The sequence below is a fragment of the Leptopilina boulardi genome, unplaced genomic scaffold (genome assembly GCF_019393585.1).
Source record: "Leptopilina boulardi isolate dan_hultmark-lab unplaced genomic scaffold, ZJU_Lbou_2.1 LbouV2_291, whole genome shotgun sequence".
NCBI classification, from domain to species: Eukaryota; Metazoa; Arthropoda; class Insecta; order Hymenoptera; family Figitidae; genus Leptopilina; species Leptopilina boulardi.
The window spans coordinates 647,232-667,380 of NW_026137853.1; the positions used below are offsets into that span (position 1 = coordinate 647,232).

Genomic DNA, 20,149 nt, shown 5'->3' on the forward strand with positions numbered 1-20,149 from the left:
GTAGTGACGTAAACAAAAAAAAACGAGTTACCCGCGTAATTTAAAATTATTTAAAAATAAGTAAAATACTCGAAAACAAAATTAAATAATTAAATTAATTGTTTACATAACGTTTTTTTTATTGTTTATTATATTTGAGGTTTAAAAAATGAAGGGCCAAGAATCGATTACATATTTTTTTTATTTTAATAAAGAGTACAAAAATTGAATACTACACAAAACATTAATTTTTGTTTTGTCCTATTGAATATTATCAATATTCTCAGTTTTTTGTTTTTTCTATACAGATATCAAATTAACATTAAAAAAGAGATTACGTTAATATTTTGTCACAATTGTTGTAAAAATTACGTTATTATAAACAATATTCAATTCGATATATGGAAGATAATTTTGATATTATACAAAAGTTTTATTCTGTAATTGTGTGACTATTATTTATTTTTTTCTGATCATTTTCTTTAATTTTTAGGCAAATATATCTGCATATATTCAATAGATTTTCGTTTATCTACTATATTTATATAGGTAAAAATCTATCAATTTATGTACACACAAATACAACGGGTTCTTTTTTTTTCCTCCATTTTTCTTCCACTCGTTACAGTCAGCGATCCATTCGATTTTTTTTTCCTCTTAATACTTTATCTGCAAAAAATAATTTTAATTTTCTACAATTTTTATCATAAAATAATAATTATTTATTATAATAAATAATAAGCAATAATTACAATTTTTATAAATTATTAATAAAAAATGTAATTAATATCTAATAATTGTTTAAAAGTTAATTATACCGTCTTTCACGAGAATTCGATCGAGAGCGACGATCTCGGCTTCGGCTTCTAGTTGGAGATCTCCTGCGTGGTGAACGTGATTTAGACCTTAAAAAAATTAATCAACAAACATTAATAATGTGTATTTTATTTACTTTTTTTTAAAGACTTCAAAAAATTGTGTTAAAAATTTTCTCGATACTGTTTTATTTTTATAAAACAATCTATATCAATATATTTTAAAAACTATTCAATGTTATTGGAATTACTTGTTTTAAAAGTTTGTATATATAATTTTAATATAAATACAAAAATGTATCTCTACTTAATACAAATAAATAAGTAAAATAAAAATTTTATACACAAAAAATAAATCAATATCGAGTGAATAAATTATGAACGTATACAACATAAAGTATATCATTTTAGAAATGATTTCGTGACTAAAGAAAAATTGAAAGTAATATTCTCACTATTATGATTATTGAATTTCTCATTGAAAAAAGACGTTTTGTTATATAATAAAATTTTTAAATCTTTCTTGTATTATTGGTAACTTCTTATCTAAAATCATTTCTGAAATAACCTGTGATTACAAATGGATTAAGATAGACAAATAATTAAAATCCTATTAAAAATCTTAGAATACGAATAATAATTATTAATACTAGATGACAAATTATTATCAAATGGTGAACCAACCAACAATAAAAATTAACAGTTAGGAATTGAGAAATTTTTAGAAATATTATATATTTTAAATTTATGTTAGAGTAATTCTATTTTATTTCATGTCTAAATCAATTTATTGTTAATGTTTAATTTTATCGATTTAGTTGAAATAAAATAAAAAGACCTGAATTAAAATTCTATATGACAATTTTCCCAAGAAGGTTATACGAAATTATTTATTAAAAGAATATTTATCAATTCTGTTAATAATTTATAAATAAAAAAAAATTAACTAATTAAGAATTTGTGAAATGTAAAAAATATAAATTTAAAAAGAAAATTTTATATCCTCCTTGGAAAAATGTCAAGTATGAATAGAAAATTTTGGAAAATCGATGAAATACCCATTAAACAATTGTGGAACATGTAGTGGTGATAGTTGATTGGGTTGGGATGGTGTGTAGGTGGTGATCATTTTACTTTTGCTCGATTGAAGAGAAGAAGTGGTTGCATGTCAGCTAACAAGTAAAACGTGATGGTTGACGAGTAGAAGTAGCAGTAGAAGTAGAGCTTGGGGTTTTTTTTTTTTTTTGTTTGTTTTAACACAAGTCAGAATTTTTTGTTTTTTGAATCGCGTCAGCCGTTTTTTGTTGGGTTTTTATTTTCACGATGCTCCAATTTTGTCGCACTTAGAAGTTGAGGTAGCCCGAAGATGTCGTTTTTTGATTGATGGGAAAGTGACGAACAGCAAAAGAGCGGACAAGTTGACTTCTTGTCGATGATGATGATGACGTGGTTGGGAGATTAATGGACAAAAATATTTGTTCAATTTTAATTGCTAGCGAATTTTTTTTTTTTTTTTTCACGGTGGCTGTAGTTGTTGTGTCGGGGAGACGAATAAAGCTAGACGCTGATAGAATCTGTAAACGTCAGTTTTAACAAAAAAAAAAAGAAAATACCATCATTGCGATTATGAATGATGATCACCTAATGTTTCGTTAAAAAAAAAAATAAATTATTTTCAATTTCTAATAGCCTCGTTTTTTACGAAACAAACGGTATTTGAGTTTAGTGAGGCTCTGAAAATACATTTAATAGATTAAAAAAAAAAATGAATTACCTGGAATAACGATTAACAGGCGATCTTCGTGGGCTCTTAGAGAAGGATCTACAGAGAGAAAATAGAAACAAAATTGGCATTTTTTCAGATAAATTTTACTTGGTAAAAAAAGAATCAATTCTTACCTTTGGGAACGGCCGTTGCCCTTTCTTACTGGACTACGTGAGTCAGATCTAAAATAAATGGAATTAAAATTTTTAATTGCATTTTAATAGCTCTTCATTATTCTATGTCTATAAATTTTATTTGAGGTTATGTATGCTTTTCTTTATAATAATAAATAGAAAATACAATTTGTAAATAATTTTTTATCGACTTTACCTTGAATTATATTTTCCAACTTGTCTGCGACCTCCTCCACCTCCACCACCACCGCCTCCACGACGACTTCTACCTGAGGACATTTCAACTCGTACTCTTGAACCACAGCAACGACTGTAATAAAATTATATTTTATCATTTTCCTTTTTTTAAAAACGAATGTATTTTCTTTTAATAAGAATCATAAATAATTCTTACATTCCGTCCAATCCTTTAACTGCATCCTCGGCATCTCTGGGATCGTCAAATTCGACAAAAGCAAATCCAGGTGGATTTCTGGCAACCCACACATTTCTCAATGAACCAAATTTGCCAAAAGCACATTCAATTTCATGTTTATTGGCATTGCTCCCCAAATTTCCAACGTATACTTTACAGGCTAAATCCCATTCGCGATAACGCGCCATGCTGTTGATATAATAATAAATCTAAACAATTTGATTTTTTTCTAATTCATTTTAACTGCTTAGCATTTACGACTCATAGAAACATGTGATACTTCAAAATATTGTAAAAAATAAAAATCAATTAAATTATACCAATAATTTCTATAAGAAAATAATTTAAAAAAGACCTAATTAGGTGAAAAAATTATTAATTTTGTATTCAATAAGGAGAAAATAAGAATGTAACAGAAACAAAAGAAATGTATTTTAAATCATTCATTCGTATTGAATATCATTTCAATTTCAAAGAAAATAAAGAAATTAATTTACTCACATTCTTGATTAATAAGTTCTTGAAAAAAATAATCCAAATAATTCTATAATAAAGCAAGCATTAATAAAGCTTGTCTGATGACGATTACACCAAAAATGTGAATACAAAATGGCGAACAAGGAACAAGCAACATCATCTCTGTTTAGAAAACTGTCAACAAGGGGGCGTCATTTTTTCCCCCTTTACAACGTAATTCAAATCCGCAACATTTTCAAAAATGGAAAGGGCTCTTTTTATATATACTGTAAAAAAATTTATTTTCTGCATTTAAAAAAAAATGATACACTAAATAATTTTCATTAATGAAAAAAAAGTAAATACTAACCTAATACGTTTTTAATAAATGAAAAATAAAATCGATTTCCTTTTCATAAAAATTAAAAAATTATTTTTAATGTACCAGACGTTTATAATCAATTTTTTCAAGTTGAACCAATGGTTTTAATTGTTCAGCAAATGATCGCATATCTTCGGCAATTGCATCCTGTCCAGATGGTGCAAGAACACTGAGTTCAACGAGATAACTTTGTGACATTGGTTCAACACTGTCGGGCATTTTTCCTTGTCCCATTTTAAAGATTTTCGAAACAGTCACTTTCATACGTCCCTTACGAAACATATAGCCACGTACAATATATTCAAAATCTAATTTACATCCCAATTCTGATAAAAATTCAGCAACAGTATTACTTGTTGCAATATCTAAACTACTTCTTATTAATGTTGGACGTGATTTATCGCCAATTTCCGTTTGACCAATATAACGTAATTGCCATGGCATTTCGGGATAATCAAGAGCTCTTCGAATTCTTAAAAGAAGTGGTTGTTCCGGTAGTGGTCCTCTGAAAATTAAATTAAATTTTACTTCTCCTTTGGTTTTTTTCACAAAAGAAAAAAAAGTACAATTGCAAATTTTTATCAAACTTTACCGTCTAATGCTGAAACACATTTCGTGATCGTGAAAAGTTTCAGGTCCAGTGTCAACATTGTCACACAAGCCACGAAGACGATGTAGCAAAACTTCAACTGCACTATCCAAAACAGAACCTTGGAGAAGATATTCCTGATTTGGAATAATGTTCGTTTTCATTGCAGCTGTCATACTGTCCATTGCAGTTGATATCGGCGCCGACATGATTATTAATTAATATTTACCTGACAATTATCAATTTTATTAGCTTTCAATTCATTTGAATGAAACTTCCTCTGTCACTTTAAGGTTAAGTTATCGTTTTCCACTTATTGTACTTTTAATCATTAAAATAATTAAAATCAATTATAGTTTATAAATTATATATATAAAATTAAATCATTATTTCATTGTTTATCAATTATTATCGTTTATTTTCAATAATATATAAAGAAACTCACCAACTATGACGTTTCAATTTGTTGTCATCACGTGACCGACTGAAGCGCCACCTGTAGTATAAATTATCCACTACATTTAACTTTAGCGGGAAATTTCAAAAATAGTAAATTCTGAAACAGGAAATATTCTATATTATAAAAATAGAAAATAGTGATAAAAAATATGTATTTCATAAATAGGACAACAGTTTACATTTGTTTTTCTTTCATTTTAAAAAATGAACAAAATTTATATATATGTACAAAACTTGTATTTTTGTGTTATTTTAAACTTGTGTATGTGTAAATAAACGAATTTAATAAACAAAAATATTTACATATTACAGTTCGATGTTTACTAGAATAAATAAAGGCAACAGAAAAAGAAATTTAAAAAAACAGATTTTGTGTAAAAAAAAAATAAAAAAAAAATAAATAAAGTAGAGAGTGAAAATTATGTTTTACTATCAACAGAAGATGTTGAGTGTGTCCTACCGGAAATATGACCCAATGTTGGATCATTCGAACATCCGCCAAGGGAAAACATTTTCGGTATATCTTGACCGTAATAAATTTTCGAATTTTGTCCAAGTGATTCATATTTTTTTAATTCTAAAAATTCTTTCGATAATAATAAATCATTTGCTTCGGCTTGTTTTTTTGTTTGATAAAATTCAGCGTCAGAACGACTTTTTTCACGTGCCAAATGCATTTCATCTTCGATAGAAGCAATTCTTTGTAGTGATTCTTTTTCCATGATTTTCTGTTCAAATTGAATTTTTGCAACTAGTGCCTCTTTCTCGGCAATGATGATTGCTTTCTTACGATCTGTCTCAGCGTCTTTTTCAACGACTTTTTGATGTTGTGTTGATATTAAAAGTTTTGTTTTTTCACCTTCCCTAAAAAGAAAAAAATATAAATTTTTGTAACAATTTTAATTTATAGAATAAAAATTGTTTTCAATTACTTACATGAGTTCGTAATTTTTTCTAATTGTTTCCGGTATTTTTGGCTTTGTAACACGAACAGCTTGAATATGTAAACCTGGTGCAAGTTCATTTAAATCTTTTTGTAATGCAGTTTTCAAATTTTCATCAATTTGATCGAAGAGATCAATATAAACTTCATGCAAAGTGTGCACCGAACAAAATTGATTTAATTCATGATGAACTTTATTAAAAATTAATGTTCGATCATAATCAGCAGTGAAATTTCGAACCATATTGTAGACTGAAAAAAATATTAATGCATTTAAATTAAATTAATTCTGATAGATTGGAAATAAATCAAATAATATTGTTTACTTACCGGCACCGGCGTCTAAAATATTAACAACTTCAATTCGATCAAAATAAATCATCACACCACCACTTGTTCCACATGGAACATTTTTTACTTCATCTGTTTGCAAAGTTATTTGTACTGCACGATAATATGTAAGAACGGGAATCATCATATGAAATCCTGGATTACTGACATGAGGCAATAATGCTCCACCCTGAAATAAATTTTTTTTTAAATTTAAAACTTTTCATTTTAAAACAAACAAAATAATCAAATTGAAAATATAAACTAATAAAATAATTATAAAAAACTAAAAATAGCAAAATTTACGTACACGAAAATAAACACCAACATGTCCTTCTTCTATACGATGAAGAGAAAAATTAAATATCACAGCTAGAAAAATTAAAATGCCGATTCCAATTACACTTTGGTCAATCATTGTTTTAATTGCAGTGAAATATACAATATACCTGAAAAAATGTTGACTATTAATTCTAATTATTAATATATATATTTTATATTTCAACAAAAATTATATTTATAAATAAACTTTAGGTTATGTTGATTTCCTGATATATAGTAAATATGCAATAACAATAAATTTACTTCTTAATTACTGAAAATTTAATTTTTATTAAAAAACAATTGTGTCGAAAAATTCGAATAAAATTTTTAAACCTTTTAAACAATTAAAATACTTGTTAAAATAATAAATACAAAATATATATGTACAAATTGTAACGTTTACCTTTCTAATAATTGCCCTTGGAAATAGAAATATTCTTTTTGAGTTTTATTTATCTTTTCTCAATTATTTAATTAATTATTATTATCAAAAAAGAAAAAATTCATTTTGACAGATGATCAGATTTTGAGGTTATGTCAAAATGTTTATCCATCAGGGGACTAATCAGGAGTGTGATCCAATCAGTGATTTTCATATACGTCATAACAATTCCATTCATTGGCTGTTTTCAAATTTGCGCTTTAATAAACAACCAATGAGTGTGTGTTTTGTGAAAAATCTTAAGGCGTAAATATTATTTTTGATTATCGTTTTATTTATTTAAAAAAAATTAATTATAAATTTCTAAAACACTGTATTCAAAATTTTAATTTTAATCACAATTTAAAAAAAAAAATATTTATTTATATGAATGTAACGTTAGTTTTCTTTTGTAAATCGCGCATAAAGAATGAAATACGATTGGTGGAAATATTCCGCGCGTAAATTTAAGAGATTTTTTTATTAGTGTTTTCGAAAATTATTTCTTTTTTTTAAATTTCTATTTTTTGGTGATTGCGTTAATGAAAGTGATTTTACATCGTCTATATTTTGAGATAAAATTTTCAATTCCTGAAGCGCTCTTTTTGTTAATATTCCCTCTGGTGTTGTTGCCGGTTCCAAAAGTAACATTTTCAAAGATTTTTTTAATAAATCTTCGGCTTCTTGTAATTTTAAAAGAAGATCATGTGATGAAATTTCATTAGCTGCATAGGCACGATTTGCCAAAATTGCAACAGGAAAATGCATTTCATACAATAATATACCTATTGTAAATATTTTTTTTCTGTTATTATGAAATATATTTTAATTTACAAAAAAAAAAAAAATGAATTAAAATTCTCACCTTTAGCCCTGGAAATTCCTGGCTCTATTATTTCGAGAACATTGTAAACCTCTTTACAAAGTTGAAACATTTTTAATAAAGTTTTCTTCTGCGGATTAGGAGAACTTAATTCTCTTCTATATTCGGTCAATAATTTTTGTTTCAAATTTAAAATTAAAAAATGATTTGTATGAAAAGTTGAGGATAAAGTCTTTAATAAATTTTCCATTTTCTGTCGAAAAGAAATTGATTCATTAATATTTATATATTAGATATATTAGATTAGATAAGAATTTTAAAAAAATAATTTTAGTATTAGAAATCATAATAAAAATTCAAACCTTTATGTCATCAATTTCAATATTATTGATCAACGATTTTGATATTTCTAAAGTTGATTTAATTAGACATCCAAAATAATTTCTTTTACAGGACTGACACTCCCAATTGGTCCCTTTGTCATAATGATTAATTGTCAATGGATTTTTTATTGTCACAAAACCTTTTCTGCATCTTGGACAAATTATTGAACTCAAATGTGAACCACCTTCGAAAGGATCAAGACAAGTAGAACATTTACATTCGAAATATTTTCCTTCTCGAAGATGTTCTTTTCGTTCCGCTGAGCCCTGTAGAAATTAAATTTTATAATCTAATTATTAATATTAATAATATTAAAAAAAATCTTAATTTTGCAAAACGGAGAAATATATTTTTAATTTTTTTTTGTAAATATTTAAAACTGACCAATAAAGAAGAAGTGTAGTTAAAATAAATTATTTCTCCTTTTTGAATTGGAAGACTTGCAAAAACTGTTAATTGAAATTTATCATCAACAGTTATGTGTGTATTTCCTCGACATTCGTGAGCAATGAGAGATGTTTTTAAATAAAGACCACGAAGGGGAGATTCGCCCATACCTCCTGGAGATCTCAATTCAAATGAATTCACATCCAAAATACCGCAAATTTTTTGCACAAGCTCTCCCGCATTCTTATCATTCGCAGAAATTAATTTCATCTCGCGAAAAACCTACAAAATTTAAAAATATAAAAATAAAATAGTAAAAAAAAATTTGTAAATTGAAAAAAAAAATACAAACATCGACAACACTTTCTTCTCTCTCTTGCCATATTTCGGTATTTCTTCTTTTAATTGAATGATCCTCCATCTCATTTATTTGTTCCCATTGATTTGAATTTTTCACTTTTAAAAGCCACATTCGAAAATGCATTAAAATTTCAGTAATTTGTTGAATATTTTTGGAATAAAATTCTTTATCACTTTCTAATAGCTGGCATTCCTCTTTTGTGTGATGGCCCAATGAATCCTTTATTATAAATAAATAAAAATTAATTATAATGGAAAATTAGAATTTTTTATTAAATTTTCTCTTTTTTAAGTAGATAAAAATTATTTATCTTTAATTAAAATCATTCTAATTTAAAAAGGCGGTTTTTTTAGAACCTTTTTTTCATTTATATATTTACCTCACAGAAACTATTGCACAGGGGGGCGACGTTACATTTCGAACAAATGTAGTGTGATTTTTTGCTAGCAGCCGAAAGATGACGAAGACAAGAAAAACATAAAGATGATTTATTAAAAGTTGCAGGTCCAACGACCACAGGATCTTCTCTAATTATCACTTCACCCGCTGAGATATTTTTTGCCGATACCAAATATCTAAAACAATACAAATTTAAATAAATTTTCACATTTTTAAACTTGTATGCAATTTTTTTCATTACTTCATAAAATTCTTTTTTTACAAACTAAACATTTTCTAAACTAATTATAAAAACATTTACCTTCCTAAATTTTCCGAATGACAAATTTTATATTTTAAACAATTACTACTTTTACTTGCCATAATAAATAATTTTTATTTTCAATAAAATATAAAAATTTCAAGTTGTAGTAACAAATTTTTGTTTTAAATAACTTGTTAAAATGTAAACTAAAGAATTATACACAATTAGGGTTTTTTTTTGAAAACATTTGAAATTTCTTTTTTGGAAAAATAATTTTTTGATTTGTTAAAGGTTTAGAAAACGTTGGTGTACTAAACTACGTTGGTAGTCATTTCTCTCAAGATGATATTAATAGAATTAAAGAGCTAGAATCTTTTTAGGCCAAATAAAAAAAAGATCATATACTGCTCATATAAAAATAGATTATTTGTAATTCTATATTATTTTTAATAACTATTATTTATTAATTAAAATAATTTAATATTATTAATAATTATAACAATGAATTAAATTAACGTTAGAAAATAATAAAATAAATGATAATAAATACTAAAATAAATTAATAAAATAATTTATCATTAGTACCTTTTATTCAATATTTAATTAATGTTCAAATAATTTTAAAATATAATATATTATTACAAGAAATTGTAATATAAATGATTTTCAATTATCTGAGTCATAGATTATTTTCGATATTAATAAATATTTAAATAATTTTCATCATTATGAAATGATAAATTTTTACTAAATACTAATATCTGAATATTCAGATAAATCGGATGATTAAAGTAGTAAAAAATACGTAAATGTAAATTTGTCATATATAAATATTTAAAACTTCTTGTTTTTTTTATAATTCACTAATTGATTTCCATAATTCGGCCAATGATTCTTTAGATTCTTCTCCCAATTGTCCTTCCGGTGTGTCAGCCGGTTCAAAACACAAAATTCTAATTGCTTCTTTCAAAATATTTGCAGCTTCTGTTGTTTTTGATTTTAAAATATTTTTATCAATAACACCAGCTTGCCATTGACCCCTTGCCAAAATTAAAAGAGGAGCATGCAATTCATATAAAACCATTCCTAAAAAAAGAAAATAATACAAACATTACATTTTTAATTGAATTAAAAATTCTATCAAATTAAATAAAAAAATAATTTTTCAAAAATCTTGATTTAATATTAATATTTAATTAATTTTATACCTCTTGCTCTTGAACATCCAGGTTCCACAACGTCCAATACCTGAAGTAATAAACGACACATTTCAGCTTTATGCTCAAGTACAACATCCGGTAAATCAGTGAGAAGATATTCATCAACACGTCCATACATTTGAACCAATGAATATCTGAAAAATTAATTAAAATTGTTTTCTTAAAATTCATTTTTTTAAATTAAATTAAATTTTTTGCATCGTTTTTTTTAGCACCTCAGCATCGTTAGAAAGGAATGATGAGGATGCAGGACAGAATGATATTTTTTTATCACTGTTTCACGCTGTTGAATTGATTCTGGTCCATCGGGTCCAGCAAGCATTTCCGCTGCTTCCACTTCGGCTTGCATTATTCGAAAAACTTTCAAAACTGCCGCTCCGGTTGTTATAAATTCACAATGTGTACATTTCCACGAACTATCGGAATCTAAAATTTAATTTAAACATTTTTTTTCTATAATTTATTTATTTATTTTTTTTTTGCTTTTTAATTTTTGTTTTAATATAGAATTTTATTTTCAAACCGAGAGAATCCAAAGGAACCACGATTCCATTATCGCATTTACTGCATTTTAAAGAAGACATGTGAGTTCCTAATTCTGTTGGATCGGAACATCTGTTGCAGGCGCAAGAGAAATGTTTTCCCTCATAAAGTTGTTCTCGTCTTAAAATTGTTGGCAAAAGGGAATGAGTATAACTTCCATATAATTCACCTCCTTTTGGAACTTTCACTGTTGTTCTCAAATAAACCCTTTTGAAAAAAAGGAAAATTGCCACTTTTAAAAATTTGCAAAATTAGTTTAAAAATAACTAATTCAATAACTTAAATAATTTTCCTATAACTATAAATAATAAATTTTAAATAAATAATCAATTTTTCTAACAATTATATAAAATTTGCTTCAATATTAAAAATGAATAACATTTTTGTAATTTAAATTTAGAAAATATGTATTTGTATTTATGTTTTCTCTATTGAATGCATATTAATAATACGAATCGAAAAGTGTCATGGGAAAATAATAATATTTTTGTTATTACTTGTAATCGGTGGGCGATACACCATGACTTGTATTAGAAACACAAGAATGATTCATAAGTGAAAATTGTGGATAAAGAGCCCTTGCTGGATATCCTTTTGCTGCTCGTACTTCATGAGTGTTAATTTGCAAAATTCCACAAACCGTTTGTATATCATCTTCTGAAAATCTTTAGAAATATTTAGAAAACAAAATTTTAAATTGTAACATAATTCAAAAAAAAGTTAATGATAAATTAATACATATTTTTAGAAAAAAGATTCTCACCTTGTTAATTTTAAACGATTTCTTATGTATTCAACAATATTAACATGATCCGCTTTCCATTGACAATTTCCCTGTCTCTTTTTATTGTGAGCTTCCATTTTCTTCACTTGTTTCTCCCATCGTTCTGAATCTTTTTCTGAAGCTAAAAGTAATCTTAGAGGTGTTATACATTCCAATTGTGGAACTCCAGTTTGTAATTCTTCACTTAAAGCCACTGCAATATTAAATTTTTCACGAGCTTCTGCGAAAACCTGTTTAATTTTTATTTAATTATAATAATAAACAATTTAGAATTTTTTATTTAACGTAATAATTGAAAAAAACGGAAAAATAATTCAAAGAAACAAAAAATTAAGATTAAAATTTTGTGAAGATTAAAAAAAAATTTCATAGTTATACATACTTGACATTCATAATCCTTATGATGAGGATTATTTTCACATTCTGAATCACAAACTGGCCAACTGCATTTACTGCAAAGTGTATGAGTGTCAGGAAGACGAGGCCAGGCAGAATAACATCCTAGACAAAGAGGATATGTAAAAGCTTTTGGTCCAACGACAAAGGGCGTTTCAATAAAAATCTCTTCTCCTTCTTCTAAATCTTTCGATGCCACCAAATATCTACAATTACAAAAATTATAGTTTTAATATTGTTACTTAAAATATAAAATATAATTGCTTTTACAAAATTGTTAAATTTACAATTTATATTTAAATTTTAACAAATAAAAAGAAAAAAAAACATTTTACCGTCCCACTTGTTCGTTTTGAAGAATTTCGTAATTTTTAGAAAGTCCTTCGCCATTTTTCTAAAAACAATTTTTTGAGAAAAATCAAATTATATAGTTTTTTTTTTGACGTAATAGATGTTAGATAATAAAAATATAAAATGAAACTTACGGACAATTGAGACATGATGCACTTTTTTTTTTATTCTTTAAATCTCGTTCACCTGTTTCTGTTCGTATGTGAAATTAACTGTCCTGATAATCTTATATATATATTGAGCGTTATCAAAAATAAAAATCCTCTAAGCTTGCCAAACTTTGAATCTAGAATGTGCTACTCTAGTCTCGATTCTTCACCACGTCAGTTGAGGACCAACTGATTGAGTATATTTTTGGCGCTTGAAACGTACAAATAACATCCAATAGTTTTCCATCCAATTTTCATTCATTTTTAGGCTCACTCGTTTCATATATTTATTTCTTCTTTTTTTTTTTGGCAAAATATTTACATTATATATAATATGCGTAAATTCCAAATTTATAAAATTTAAAATATTTTCCTTTAATATTGATTTCTGCTTTCCCAATTTTTTTGTGTTTACAAAATTTCCTACTATTTTTCAATAGTTTAATTAATTACTATCATCACAACAACACATAATTAGGTATATAAAACGTAAACAAAATAATTATTTATTATTATACATTTTCCTAAATCAAAAGACAAATTTTTAATGAATTATATTTAAAATATATTTTTAAAAAATCGAATCTCATTTAAAAAAATTTATATAATAAAAATATATTTTGTTATTGTAAATATAAATTTAAAAAAATTATTTAAAAATGACTTACGTAGTTCCTTTATTTCCCGCCGTTACAGTTTGAAATTTTTCTAACCTCAAAATTTTACCTCGAACTTTTTTCTTGTTCATTATTCTAAATAATTGTAGATTCATTAAATTAATATACAAAAATGTAGTAATAGACATTTTAATAACTGTTTTATATCAGTAAAATGTTTTTTTTCACGTTTTTGTTTACTTTTTGAGGTTAAATGTTGATCTACTGTCAATTGCTTCCATTTGTAAAAATACTGACATTGAACTCTTTTTCACTATATCGTAAATATTTACTTGGTTTCAAAGCAGTGATAGTTTCTTTTTAAAAATAAAATGACACTTTTTCTTTTTCTTTATAAAACAAACTTCCTCAATATGCAAAGGGCCATGTTTGCTGCACATGCGCAAATAGTTCCTCCCTCTTGGGTTTCTTCGATTGTTAAGACCAAAGTAGTTCTCCTCAACGAAGTCGTAATTTTCACACGAAACAAGCTTCTTAAATTAAAATGTAAGTACTATTAATTCTTATCATAATTTGCCTATTTCAATGCATTTATTTTTATTATTATTGAAAGGAGTTGTGAAAGAATATAAGACATACTGAAAATCTCAGACGCCGGCATGGTTTGCAAATTGTTAACGACGACGTAGTATCGCTGACCTTCGCCGAATTTAATGCCAAAGGGCAAAGTTTAATAAAAATTTACCTCAATTCTTTTTAAATTATAAGATTTTAATTATAATTAATATTTTGCCTCCTAAATAAATCTTCATAGGTTAGAAACACCCATGTTTTATGCTCGGAAATTCAGTTTATGGCTTATGTAATACCCAGGTCAATACCACTTTCCCTCGAATTAGAAAAAATTTATAATTTAATAAAACATAATTATAAATTTAAACCGTATTTTCTAAATCCTGTACAAAAAAACGCAGTAATTAAAAAACGTGATATTTTTTGATGTTCACAATTTCTGATCGATTTTTAAGTTGAAGGTTACCTGCGAGAATTGGGTCATCTTTAGGAGATTTAGTTCAATAAAGGGATTTTCTTGTTAAATTTTATTATAAAAAAACACTTGTAAGAATTTATTTATATTTTATTAATAGAATCAATAATTGAAAAATTTAATTTTTATTTGTTTTAAAAAAAAAAACTTATTATTTTCATTAATAGACAATGGCACCACCACCAACATACAGTGATTTGGGAAAAGACGCACGAAATGTTTTCGGCAATGGTTATCATTTTGGTCTTTTAAAATTGAATGTAAAAACTAAAACTGATACAGGTGTTGAATTCACCACTGGCGGTGTATCAAATCAAGACACTGGCAAAGTTGTTGGTAATTTTGAGAGTAAATATAAAATGAAAGAATATGGAATTACATTTGCTGAAAAATGGAATACTGACAATACTCTCGGTACTGATGTTACCATTGCTGATCAACTTTTGAAAGGATTACAACTTACTTATAGTTGTACATTCTCACCGCAAACTGGGTAAAATATTTTATTTACATTCATCCAATAAAAAAGTGATTAAAAAAAAACAAATATTTTATTTTACATTTTATTGTAGAGGCAAAACTGGACAATTGAAGACAGTTTATAAAAATGAAAATGCAGCAATTACCTCTGATATGGATATCAGTCTTTCAAGTGGTCCTATCGTTAATGGATCATTTGTTGTTGGATTCCAAGGTAAATTTTTAATTTTCAAATTAAAAGTGTTATGCGATTTTTTTTCTCTCTTTTTATGACTCTTGTTTTCTTTTTTTCTCCAAAGGTTGGCTATGCGGTTATCAAACATGTTTTGACACTCAAAGGAGCAAAATGACTAAGAATAATCTTGCACTTGGATTTACTGGTCCTGATTTTGCAATTCACACTTCCGTGTAAGTTAAAAACATCTTTTTTATTTTATAAAACTATTGCAAAAATTTAATATCGTTTTCGTGAAATAATTTAACGTTTAAAATATAATTTTTCTAGGAGTAATGGTCGCGAATTTGGAGGATCAATTTATCACAAAGTGAAACCAGGATTAGAGGGAGCAATTAATTTGGCCTGGAATTCCAGTAATAATGTCACTGAATTTGGACTTGGTACTAAATACGATCTCGATCAAGATGCCTCTGTCAGAGCCAAGGTCAATTCACAACTTCAAATTGGATTGGGATATCAACAGAAGCTCCGTGAAGGTATTAATGTTTTTTTTTATTAATCAAAAAGCTTTACTTTGCGATTAAAAAAGTATTTTTTGCATTTTTGAAAAAGTAATATTCATAAGGTGATAATCAAACTTGTCCTTGTGTCTAGAATGTGTCTGTGATTGTAAAACTAATCAAAAGTAGTTAGAGATTTCTATTTATATAATTCACCACGTGCTAATCTAAAATTAGATTTAACCTCCTGGCTCAATGGTCACCAGACAGTGTCTTCTCTCTTTCTTTATTGATTAACATTATTTATTCTCAAATCTAGAGACTGTATATAAAAAATTTAAATCACGATTTCAATTCTTCTTTACAAATATTTAATTTTCTATTTTTTCCATCCAGGTGTTATACTTGCTTTGTCAACGAACATTGACGGCAAAAACTTTGGATCCGGTGGACATAAAGTTGGTTTATCATTGGAGCTCAATGCCTAAATTTTAATATTTTTGAGAGGAATGAAAATTCAAACCCCTCTGTTATTAATTTCATAAAACACTTGTGTCGTAAAGAGACAGATTCACCAGAAGCTTCAGAGAAAAAAAATCGCCTGTTAACGTGTAATTTTAGATATATAGAATTTCACGCATCGATTTTAGCTCAATTATAAAAAAAAAAAAAAAAATAATAATAAAAGCAGTTGAGTTTTATCGAATTACAACAGAATGAATGTCGATCTTGAATTATTATGACGAATTTCTTCTTAAAAACTTATTACTACGATAATTAATTAATCGAGTGACAGAAGAAATGATTATTCCATTCAAAGATAAAAAAAGACGATTGAGATAATTATTAATGTCGAGACGATAAAGAAAAAAAATTCCGAGAGGGGAAAAAAATAGAAATAGAGTAATAAGAAAAAAAATGTGTTTAGGACGAATAAAATGTTCAATGTATAACAAATAATCGAAATTTCGTTTAATACACAATTTTTTTCCATGTAGTTCTGTAAATAGATGATAAAAACTACAAAGAAAATTACCTAATGAATTTTAATCTTTTTTTTTTTCATTATAATATACACACACTTTTTAAAAATTGAAATATTTTACGACTTTGTTAATGATAAATAAGAACATTGTAATTATCTCTCTATTATATATATGAAAATGAAAAGAAAAATAGTATTCAACAAATTGAGCCCAGTTCGATTACTCTATTTTAATTTATATTATATAATCATAATAATCAACGATCTTTTTTTTTTTTTGTAGTTTATATTTTGAGCGAATGCCTTTGAATAGTTGCTGAGAAAAAAAAATAATAAAATTAAGACACAATTGTTAAGTTTTGGCGTGGTAGTGATTTATTTACAAAGAAAAACATATTTCCGTGTTCGACAATTTTTTTTTAAAATCAAATAAGCTACTTTTTTTAAATTAGTATGTTTTTTTTCATATCAATAGTCTAAAGTTACAATTACTTTTCAAAGTAGAAAGTTGTTATTTTTTTTTAGCCTTTTTCGAACTTAATACTTTTATTTAGATAAAAAGAAATAAAAAAAAAAGGATCTCTGATTAGATTATTTCTAATTTTCAATAATAGTTAGTGCACCATCTGATCATCCATGGCTTTTGCAATCCATTCTGGTTCAGTTTGAGCAATCTTCTCAATAATCTGATTTACTTGATAGCAAAGAGACTGAATGTGTTTGTCCCATGTTGGTAAAGTTTCACGAGCTAAAAAACAATTTTTTTTTACAAGTTAATCAAATTAATTTAAAAATTATTTTCATTTTCTTTAAAAATATCAAAACTCACTTTCAAAATTAACTATGGAGTCAATTTGATCAATATAGCCATTCATTCTGCCTTCGGTTATCATTTGACTTGCAATTTTTTCAGCTTTTGTTGGTGGTATTTCAAGTAACGCTCCCAATTCTTCGAATGTAATATTATTATAGAGTTTACTGGCTGACAATAAATTGTGTTCAATTACTGCACGATCGAGAATTGTTGATCCAAGTCCATCTGTCGTACATGCTTTTTGATGTGGTTGTAAAAATTCTTCAAACTCCTGAAGCTCAGAGCGACGAATTATTCGATCTAAATACATTTTCTCGAGAATTGAATAGGCAGGTAAATTTTGACATCGTTCATCTTTAAAAAGAGTTGCCAGCATACGACTTCTTTGCTGACCTAAAATAATAAAATTTGAATTTTTTTGTTTTTGATGACTCGATTAAATTAATTAATTAATTACCTGCGGACGCAAGGACGGTACAAATGAGAGCATTTTTTAATGCCGTCATCCTTTCATCTTCATGGATAATTGAACGATAGGAAAGTTCATTGTATCGCTGAGCAGCTTCAATAAATTTTCTTCTATAATCTAAGACTCGAGCGTAACAAACTTTGTAATAAATTTGCAATTGTTCGTTCTTTGATTCGGCCTAAAAATATGATTTTTTTTTAAAATATAATAATTAGTTTCTTGTAAATTTAATTAATAAAATAATAATAAACCTGTAAAAGAGATGCTCTGTTTATAAACGCTTCGGCTTGAACTGGATCATCATCTTCTAAATAAAGTCGAGCAATTTTGAGGTACGTTTCAAGTTTATAGTCTACAGTGTATTGTCTGAAAAAAATGTAAATAAAAAAAATTATATTTCGTCTATTGGAAAAATTATAATTTAAAAAGAAAGAAAGAAATTTACTTTTGACCAGTTTCTAAAGGAATGCCAACGAGAACATTAGCAGCTTCTCGCCAATTTTGGTTGCGTTCATAAATATCGGCCAAATGTTGTCTTATACTAGCTACTTGTTCTTCAAAAGAAATCACTCGCGGTTGAACCTGCAGAAAAAAAAATATATATTTTATTAATTCAGAAAAATTTTACAATATAAAATTCTTATATCTTACCTTATCTAAAGTATAATGTGAAACTGCTTTCGAAATCTCATCGGGTAGATTTAAAAGTCGACTACTCACATCCGTAAGAACTTGTCTTGAAATAACCAAGCTGACATTTTCATTTACAACTATAAAATAAAAAAATTAAAATTTTTAAATTCTAATAATTATTACCAAAATTAACAATCGAATTTAATAACAATCTCATAAAAATCAAAATAAATGTATACCTCAAAAAAATTGCAATTTACAAACAAATTTATTAGAAAACATAAAACTTACTTGCTTCAATGAAAACTTTTAAAGTTTCTGCGAGCTCATCACCAGATGATGAAATAATTGCATCTAAAATAGCCCGATATCTGAAATAATAACATATAAGTCAATAACAAAAAAAAAAAAAAAAATTATATTTATATAAAAAAAACTTACTTGTCAGCTTGATCTTTATGGGAACCTCCAGAATGTGCCAAATTTGCTAATTGTTGACGTACAGAGGCTACCGTGACTACCATTTTTTCCGAATTTTATTAATCACATAAACAATCATAAACAACTTTTTTTCGAATGATAAAACCTTCTTTATTTTTTTAATGGCAGCACGTTTTTCCAATAAGACAATAAGTATTCTATCAATTATGCATACTAGATAGCTGGATTTTGTTTTTTTAAGACACTAAATTATTCAAAATATCCACACTAATAACCGCACATAAATAATACCACCTAAATTATTATAACAAGAAGATCATGAACATCATGAAGCTTTGATCTTGTGTCAAGCGACCCTAACCTTTAAATTGTTTCTGAACAAACTCGCACACGAGTGAAAAAAATTTTTACCAAATAAAAAATTAATACATTTTTTAAACTCAAAAATCGTCTATTTTAAATTTTAATAAATAAAATTTATTTAAAAAAAAAGTTTTTTAAGAAAACAAAAAATATCTATCAAGGAAATAATATTTTAAATCTTCCCGCTCTAAAAACGGAAGTGACTTTAGATAATAACTTCCGCAATATATGGCATCATTTCCCGATTTTCTTTTTTCAAAATTTTGAAAATTTCATATCTAGTTTGATTAGAAATAAGAAATAACTCCTAAAAGGTATTAAATATACATTTTTATCTTCTTTAAAAAAATTTTATTTCATTTAATTCAATTAAATGCTCTCATTTCTATAAATTTGCTTCTGGTCACTTGTCAATTTCTCTCTCGATAATAATTTACTCTTAAAAGTTAAATATATTTAAAACAAAATAGTTTCTAATCATGAAAAAACTAGAAAATCTTTCAAATTATATATTAAAATTAAAATAATTTGTTTATAAATATTTTTTCTTTAAAAAAAAAAAAAAAAA

At 26.2% G+C, this 20,149-nt stretch overlaps 7 protein-coding genes across 10 annotated transcripts; 1 reads left to right on the forward strand and 6 right to left on the reverse strand.

Annotated features, from left to right (window-relative positions):
- Positions 1–163: 163 nt before the first annotated feature.
- LOC127282213 (RNA-binding protein 1-like) lies at positions 164–3,771 on the reverse strand. Of its 3 annotated transcripts, none has more exons than XM_051306347.1 (7): positions 3,610–3,769; positions 3,088–3,297; positions 2,890–3,003; positions 2,694–2,741; positions 2,569–2,616; positions 798–884; positions 164–648 (listed from the first exon to the last, which is right to left on the reverse strand). In XM_051306347.1, exons 2-7 carry the CDS (start codon positions 3,294–3,296, stop codon positions 645–647), a joined length of 510 nt encoding a protein of 169 aa, XP_051162304.1. In that variant the 5' UTR covers position 3,297; positions 3,610–3,769; the 3' UTR covers positions 164–644. The 3 variants fall into 3 exon arrangements, with proteins under 3 accessions (XP_051162304.1, XP_051162305.1, XP_051162306.1); XM_051306348.1 differs by having other exon boundaries at positions 3,088–3,317; positions 3,610–3,747; XM_051306349.1 differs by lacking the exon at positions 164–648 and having other exon boundaries at positions 795–2,368; positions 3,610–3,771.
- On the reverse strand, positions 3,614–5,100 carry LOC127282212 (mediator of RNA polymerase II transcription subunit 18). Of its 2 annotated transcripts, XR_007843169.1 has the most exons (4): positions 4,981–5,100; positions 4,539–4,764; positions 3,935–4,451; positions 3,614–3,851 (listed from the first exon to the last, which is right to left on the reverse strand). XR_007843169.1 is itself a non-coding variant. In XM_051306346.1 (3 exons), the coding sequence occupies exons 2-3, from the start codon at positions 4,742–4,744 to the stop codon at positions 4,001–4,003; spliced, it is 657 nt and encodes a 218-aa protein (XP_051162303.1). In that variant the 5' UTR covers positions 4,745–4,764; positions 4,981–5,100; the 3' UTR covers positions 3,857–4,000. The 2 variants fall into 2 exon arrangements, 1 of the variants encoding a protein (XP_051162303.1); XM_051306346.1 differs by lacking the exon at positions 3,614–3,851 and having other exon boundaries at positions 3,857–4,451.
- Positions 5,101–5,129: 29 nt separating this feature from the next.
- Positions 5,130–7,154, reverse strand: LOC127282210 (erlin-1-like). Its single transcript, XM_051306344.1, has 5 exons — positions 6,995–7,154; positions 6,578–6,716; positions 6,268–6,457; positions 5,931–6,189; positions 5,130–5,858 (listed from the first exon to the last, which is right to left on the reverse strand). Exons 2-5 carry the CDS (start codon positions 6,683–6,685, stop codon positions 5,414–5,416), a joined length of 1,002 nt encoding a protein of 333 aa, XP_051162301.1. The 5' UTR covers positions 6,686–6,716; positions 6,995–7,154; the 3' UTR covers positions 5,130–5,413.
- Positions 7,155–7,474: 320 nt separating this feature from the next.
- On the reverse strand, positions 7,475–10,078 carry LOC127282207 (SET domain-containing protein SmydA-8-like). The gene is made up of 7 exons (XM_051306340.1): positions 9,668–10,078; positions 9,347–9,542; positions 8,959–9,186; positions 8,604–8,888; positions 8,198–8,485; positions 7,878–8,088; positions 7,475–7,797 (listed from the first exon to the last, which is right to left on the reverse strand). Exons 1-7 carry the CDS (start codon positions 9,727–9,729, stop codon positions 7,496–7,498), a joined length of 1,572 nt encoding a protein of 523 aa, XP_051162297.1. The 5' UTR covers positions 9,730–10,078; the 3' UTR covers positions 7,475–7,495.
- A 103-nt stretch (positions 10,079–10,181) lies between these two features.
- LOC127282208 (SET domain-containing protein SmydA-8-like) lies at positions 10,182–13,916 on the reverse strand. The gene is made up of 10 exons (XM_051306341.1): positions 13,722–13,916; positions 13,039–13,479; positions 12,889–12,947; positions 12,540–12,759; positions 12,137–12,387; positions 11,871–12,038; positions 11,354–11,580; positions 11,046–11,256; positions 10,819–10,964; positions 10,182–10,696 (listed from the first exon to the last, which is right to left on the reverse strand). The coding sequence occupies exons 2-10, from the start codon at positions 13,051–13,053 to the stop codon at positions 10,464–10,466; spliced, it is 1,530 nt and encodes a 509-aa protein (XP_051162298.1). The 5' UTR covers positions 13,054–13,479; positions 13,722–13,916; the 3' UTR covers positions 10,182–10,463.
- Positions 13,917–14,063: 147 nt separating this feature from the next.
- On the forward strand, positions 14,064–16,911 carry LOC127282211 (voltage-dependent anion-selective channel-like). Its single transcript, XM_051306345.1, has 6 exons — positions 14,064–14,216; positions 14,886–15,211; positions 15,291–15,412; positions 15,498–15,606; positions 15,704–15,912; positions 16,273–16,911. Exons 2-6 carry the CDS (start codon positions 14,889–14,891, stop codon positions 16,362–16,364), a joined length of 855 nt encoding a protein of 284 aa, XP_051162302.1. The 5' UTR covers positions 14,064–14,216; positions 14,886–14,888; the 3' UTR covers positions 16,365–16,911.
- Positions 16,912–17,210: 299 nt separating this feature from the next.
- On the reverse strand, positions 17,211–19,593 carry LOC127282209 (COP9 signalosome complex subunit 4). Its single transcript, XM_051306342.1, has 8 exons — positions 19,219–19,593; positions 19,069–19,148; positions 18,796–18,914; positions 18,590–18,726; positions 18,396–18,510; positions 18,133–18,322; positions 17,691–18,068; positions 17,211–17,609 (listed from the first exon to the last, which is right to left on the reverse strand). The coding sequence occupies exons 1-8, from the start codon at positions 19,299–19,301 to the stop codon at positions 17,476–17,478; spliced, it is 1,236 nt and encodes a 411-aa protein (XP_051162299.1). The 5' UTR covers positions 19,302–19,593; the 3' UTR covers positions 17,211–17,475.
- Between the last annotated feature and the right edge of the window lie 556 nt (positions 19,594–20,149).

What these genes read in the sequence shown, in the direction of transcription:
- LOC127282213 (XM_051306347.1), bottom strand. Translation starts at nt 3,296, where the DNA reads ATGGCGCGTTATCGCGAATGGGATTTAGCCTGTAAAGTATACGTTGGA. An exon ending in GTTGGAAAATATAATTCAAG is followed by an intron (nt 2,742 to 2,889) that starts GTAAAGTCGATA and finishes CATTTATTTTAG; the next exon opens with ATCTGACTCACGTAGTCCAG. An exon ending in GGCAACGGCCGTTCCCAAAG is followed by an intron (nt 2,617 to 2,693) that starts GTAAGAATTGAT and finishes TTCTCTCTGTAG; the next exon opens with ATCCTTCTCTAAGAGCCCAC.
- LOC127282212 (XM_051306346.1), bottom strand. Translation starts at nt 4,744, where the DNA reads ATGTCGGCGCCGATATCAACTGCAATGGACAGTATGACAGCTGCAATG. An exon ending in ATGTGTTTCAGCATTAGACG is followed by an intron (nt 4,452 to 4,538) that starts GTAAAGTTTGAT and finishes TTTAATTTTCAG; the next exon opens with AGGACCACTACCGGAACAAC.
- LOC127282210 (XM_051306344.1), bottom strand. Translation starts at nt 6,685, where the DNA reads ATGATTGACCAAAGTGTAATTGGAATCGGCATTTTAATTTTTCTAGCT. An exon ending in ATGTTGGTGTTTATTTTCGT is followed by an intron (nt 6,458 to 6,577) that starts GTACGTAAATTT and finishes AATTTATTTCAG; the next exon opens with GGTGGAGCATTATTGCCTCA. An exon ending in TATTTTAGACGCCGGTGCCG is followed by an intron (nt 6,190 to 6,267) that starts GTAAGTAAACAA and finishes TATTTTTTTCAG; the next exon opens with TCTACAATATGGTTCGAAAT.
- LOC127282207 (XM_051306340.1), bottom strand. Translation starts at nt 9,729, where the DNA reads ATGGCAAGTAAAAGTAGTAATTGTTTAAAATATAAAATTTGTCATTCG. An exon ending in GAGAAGAAAGTGTTGTCGAT is followed by an intron (nt 8,889 to 8,958) that starts GTTTGTATTTTT and finishes TAAATTTTGTAG; the next exon opens with GTTTTTCGCGAGATGAAATT. An exon ending in AGGAATTTCCAGGGCTAAAG is followed by an intron (nt 7,798 to 7,877) that starts GTGAGAATTTTA and finishes TATTTACAATAG; the next exon opens with GTATATTATTGTATGAAATG.
- LOC127282208 (XM_051306341.1), bottom strand. An exon ending in GGTTCCTTTGGATTCTCTCG is followed by an intron (nt 11,257 to 11,353) that starts GTTTGAAAATAA and finishes ATTAAATTTTAG; the next exon opens with ATTCCGATAGTTCGTGGAAA. An exon ending in TGGATGTTCAAGAGCAAGAG is followed by an intron (nt 10,697 to 10,818) that starts GTATAAAATTAA and finishes TTCTTTTTTTAG; the next exon opens with GAATGGTTTTATATGAATTG.
- LOC127282211 (XM_051306345.1), top strand. Translation starts at nt 14,889, where the DNA reads ATGGCACCACCACCAACATACAGTGATTTGGGAAAAGACGCACGAAAT. An exon ending in ACATTCTCACCGCAAACTGG is followed by an intron (nt 15,212 to 15,290) that starts GTAAAATATTTT and finishes ATTTTATTGTAG; the next exon opens with AGGCAAAACTGGACAATTGA. An exon ending in TCAACAGAAGCTCCGTGAAG is followed by an intron (nt 15,913 to 16,272) that starts GTATTAATGTTT and finishes TTTTCCATCCAG; the next exon opens with GTGTTATACTTGCTTTGTCA.
- LOC127282209 (XM_051306342.1), bottom strand. Translation starts at nt 19,301, where the DNA reads ATGGTAGTCACGGTAGCCTCTGTACGTCAACAATTAGCAAATTTGGCA. An exon ending in ACAGAGCATCTCTTTTACAG is followed by an intron (nt 18,323 to 18,395) that starts GTTTATTATTAT and finishes TCATATTTTTAG; the next exon opens with GCCGAATCAAAGAACGAACA. An exon ending in CTCCATAGTTAATTTTGAAA is followed by an intron (nt 17,610 to 17,690) that starts GTGAGTTTTGAT and finishes ATTGTTTTTTAG; the next exon opens with CTCGTGAAACTTTACCAACA.